The sequence below is a fragment of the Daktulosphaira vitifoliae genome, unplaced genomic scaffold, assembly GCF_025091365.1.
Source record: "Daktulosphaira vitifoliae isolate Bord-2020 unplaced genomic scaffold, ASM2509136v1 Scaffold_3, whole genome shotgun sequence".
NCBI lineage: Eukaryota > Metazoa > Arthropoda > Insecta > Hemiptera > Phylloxeridae > Daktulosphaira > Daktulosphaira vitifoliae.
In genome coordinates this window covers 37,085,654-37,089,472 of record NW_026099574.1, presented here as the reverse complement: position 1 = coordinate 37,089,472, position 3,819 = coordinate 37,085,654, and the positions used below count along the sequence as shown (strand labels likewise).

The 3,819-nt window shown below is 25.3% G+C and overlaps 1 protein-coding gene across 2 annotated transcripts in view; it reads right to left on the bottom strand.

The window, feature by feature from the left end:
* Positions 1-1,097, bottom strand: part of LOC126901517 (uncharacterized) — a 42,472-nt gene extending 41,375 nt beyond the window's left edge. For both annotated transcript variants that reach the window (XM_050678006.1, XM_050678002.1), the window contains exon 1: positions 197-1,097. In XM_050678006.1, the coding sequence (XP_050533963.1) occupies positions 197-1,068 (872 nt within the window). In that variant the 5' untranslated portion in view covers positions 1,069-1,097. The remainder of the gene's footprint in view (positions 1-196) is intronic.
* Between the last annotated feature and the right edge of the window lie 2,722 nt (positions 1,098-3,819).

The following is a 3,819-nucleotide window of genomic DNA, read 5'->3' as shown; positions in this document are numbered from 1 at the left end:
CCAGTGTGAGATATAAAATGATTACACAAATCAATACCTTCCTTATTGCAATACTTCTTACTTTTGAAATAAATATACCTGCATAGTAAATAAAGTCATGTATGAAAGCTCAAAATTATTACCATAAAAATTTTACCTTTTAAAAAAATAAATAAATAAAATTAAGCAACTAAACGTACTAAACTATAAATCTTACTTGAACGTATTTGTTCCAATTAATTGTTCAAAGCCTAGTTTTGAGTAACAGTTTTCAGTTCTATCCAAAATATATAATTCAAGATCTTTATAAATATCATTAATATAATCGTAGGAATCCTCTACCAGCTTTTCCATTTGATCGATATTATATTTCATAATTAAATTGATTAAAATAGAACTTTTATATTCTGCCCCACACACTTTTCTAATTTTGTAAAGATTTGTTGTCACTAATTCAGCTTTTCTATTGAAATCTTTTATATTTTCATAAATATTTACCCATCTTTCAATACTATATAAATTAACTAATGAGTCATTGATTAACTCTAATGCGTGTGTGTAAAAAAAATTTATTTCAGAATCTACAGTTTTAATATTAAAAGTATGCGAGTCTATAATTCGTAGATCAATTTTGTCGAGATATTTTGCTGTTTTCAACATATTTTGAAACATATTTACTGAACATTTAAATATATTAATAATAAGATTTGTGCAATATTTTAATTCAGTACATTGATTGTTTAAAACAGTCACTTCACACTTATTTAAAATAAGGCCTAACATTGCATTGAAAGTTTGCAATATATTAGTAAATTCACAATTTAAGAGACAAGTTATAAAGTAGAGTTTTTGTATAAAGTTAGTTTCATCGATAATTTCACTTGTGATGCTTATGGTGTTAATTGTGAAGTGCTCAAGTTTAATTTCTGTTTCTTGAATTAAGTCCCATCCATTTTGAACACGAATGTGGTTTAATGAGTTGATAAGATATTTTTTAAATTTTTTACTTTGAGAATCACAATATACATTTATAACTTGACTTAATTGCCAATATAAGAAAAACTCATATAAAATAACTTTTTTATACATGTTTTTTTAATTTTATAAGACGATTTTTATTATATTATATATCTATGAATAAAATAATTTAAAATTCTTTTTTATATAGCTTACACTTTATTAACGACATAATTTTTTTTATAGTCATTTTAATTGCAATTGGTGATTTGTTTAAAATTATATTACTGTCTAAATGTGTTTTTATAATGTAAAATATTTATGACGTAGATATATAAATAGAAATTTAAGTTCAAATTGTTTTTAAATTTATTGTCATTGAAATGATTGAAAAATTCTAAAAATTGTATTTATTTAAAAAAATATGAATTTGAAATTTTTATTTCAATAAATTATTTTAATTGATAATTTCCAACATACTTTTTAAACGTCTAAAGAGTATCAATATAATAAAAAATTTTTAAATTGTCAAACATTAAATATATAAGAATCAATTGTTGTATTATTTATGACATATGGTGAATGGGAAACATGTAAAGTAAAGGGGATTGACGTAAAAATTATGTGAACATATATAATGAGTGTTTATTACGTTTCGTCAATAGAATAAAACTATTCGAAAACTGACACTTTATATCCATCGAGCTATTAAATTTGTGAGAGTGTGTGTGTGCGACAAAAGTCATGGTTTGACTACTGGTCCTTTAGTCAATTTTAACAATTAGTGTGGATGCTGGCTAGTTTTTGGGCTTAACTGTTCTTTAGTAGATATAGTGAAACGGTAGCTGTGCTGATGGCTGCAAACCCAACCTTAAGTCTGCTACTTTTGAGATAGACCGTGCTGACGGATCTTAACTATACAGTCATTTGACAGTCACTTTATGGTTATTGTTATGTTCTCCAAGATATGGAAAACAAACAGTGTTGCTACACGAAATAGAATTTTGTAGATAGATTATGCTCTATCTACCTATGATGCTTTCACCTTGTTTAATGAACATTTTTTTTTTTCCTACCAAATTTTTCTCCTTTTTTTATCACTCTGAGTAGTAAATTTATTACTTAAATTCTGGAGTAACCACGCAGTTAATGTAAGAGGTAGAGTCCTAAGAAATATTTAATTAAAAATAAAAACTCAATACTAACTTTTATATTAAAATGTGAATATAGTAATGTAATGCAAACATTTTATGTAATTTTATGTTTATGCTTTGTGTTTAAATAAGTGTAAAGTTAAATATTTAAATAAACAATATGACGAATTGATTTATTGCACTGAGAAAATTATTGATATTTTTAAATGTTCAGTAAATATGTTTCAAAAAATGTTGAAAACAGTAAAATATCTCGATAAAATCGACCTACGAATTATAGACTTGCCTATTCTAAATATTAAAACTATAGATTATGAAATAATTTTTTTCTAAAGTTCGTGAAAAATGATTATGACTATTTCGGTTTCAATGATTTGCCTTGTAAAAATTGATTTTTTATTTAAGACTTAATCAAATATTGGATATATGTTATTATAAAATAATTATTTTTTCCTAAAAATATTTGTAATACGTCAAAAAGTTGTCGATCTTCTTTTTTGTATATTTGTATATTATTTTCACTTGAGGACAAATCCAGAGATCAATTTTTTTTAAATTAATAATAATTTTTAGTAAAGTATATTTGTTTTTTTTTTACCTAATATATATGGACAGGGAAATGAAGGTAGAATTTGTGCAGTACAGCCATGTGGTTCGAACTGCGATTAGATGCCAAAGTTATGTCTAGAGCGCGACACCTAATTGATGTTAAGCTAAATAAGCATATTTAAAGGTTTGAACCCTCTATGTATAAAGAGAAATAAAAAAAACCCAGCACATAGGGGTCGCGGCACAGTTGTGACGTGGTATAGTTGGATCAAGTATAATGATATCTGACAGTGATTAAAATCACTATCAAAAATAAACGCTTCGATGCAAATCTTTAGATAGTGTTTAATTTTAAAAAAAATGGTGTTTTATTCCAAAAGCTACTTGATCTGCTGGTTCCTTATTAATATCTCGATAAAGATAAAGTATGTCAAATGAAAAAGGGTTTATTAAAAAATATTATTTCTCATAAAAAAATTGTGTGGATCCATAAACTTTTCAATAAGTTATAGCATTATAAAGTTAAATATAATATAAATAATAAAATCGAGAATTTTCACACGAAAATAGCATTCGGTAGCCATTTTCGCCGTGAAGACAAGTCCAGAGGTCAAATTTTTTTTTTTCAAATTAAAGTATATTACATTAGCTTTAATTTAAGATATATATAAAAGTGTCAGACCTTCCGGAACATTTTCAAAAGTTATGTTGATAAAGTAAATTTTTTGTGAAAAAGTTGTCATTTTAAATCCCCCCCTGTGGGCAGGTTAAGTGTCAGATTTACAAAAAAAATATACCAAATGATAAGTAATGACATTATGCATCTATAAAAAAAAAAATTATATTGATATGTTTATTTTTAAAAAAGTTACCGCTGTTTTTAGTAAAAAAAATTAAAAAAATTTCGAAATATAGCCATTTTTAAATTTGTAATTTTTTCGGAGGTTTCCCCCATTTACGGGGAACGAGGGAATTTTTTTCAATTTTCAAGGGTAATATTTTCGACTAGATACGATTTGTGATCTTTAGACGTATTATTGAAAGAAACCGGTTCGGTGAGAGCTGAGAAAAAGTAGTGACAGACAAAAAAAAAAAATAAAAAAATAAACACATCATGGTAAAATTAATACCTTCTCAGATTCGTATCGAAGCTAAAAACACATTATAGTAAAATTAATAC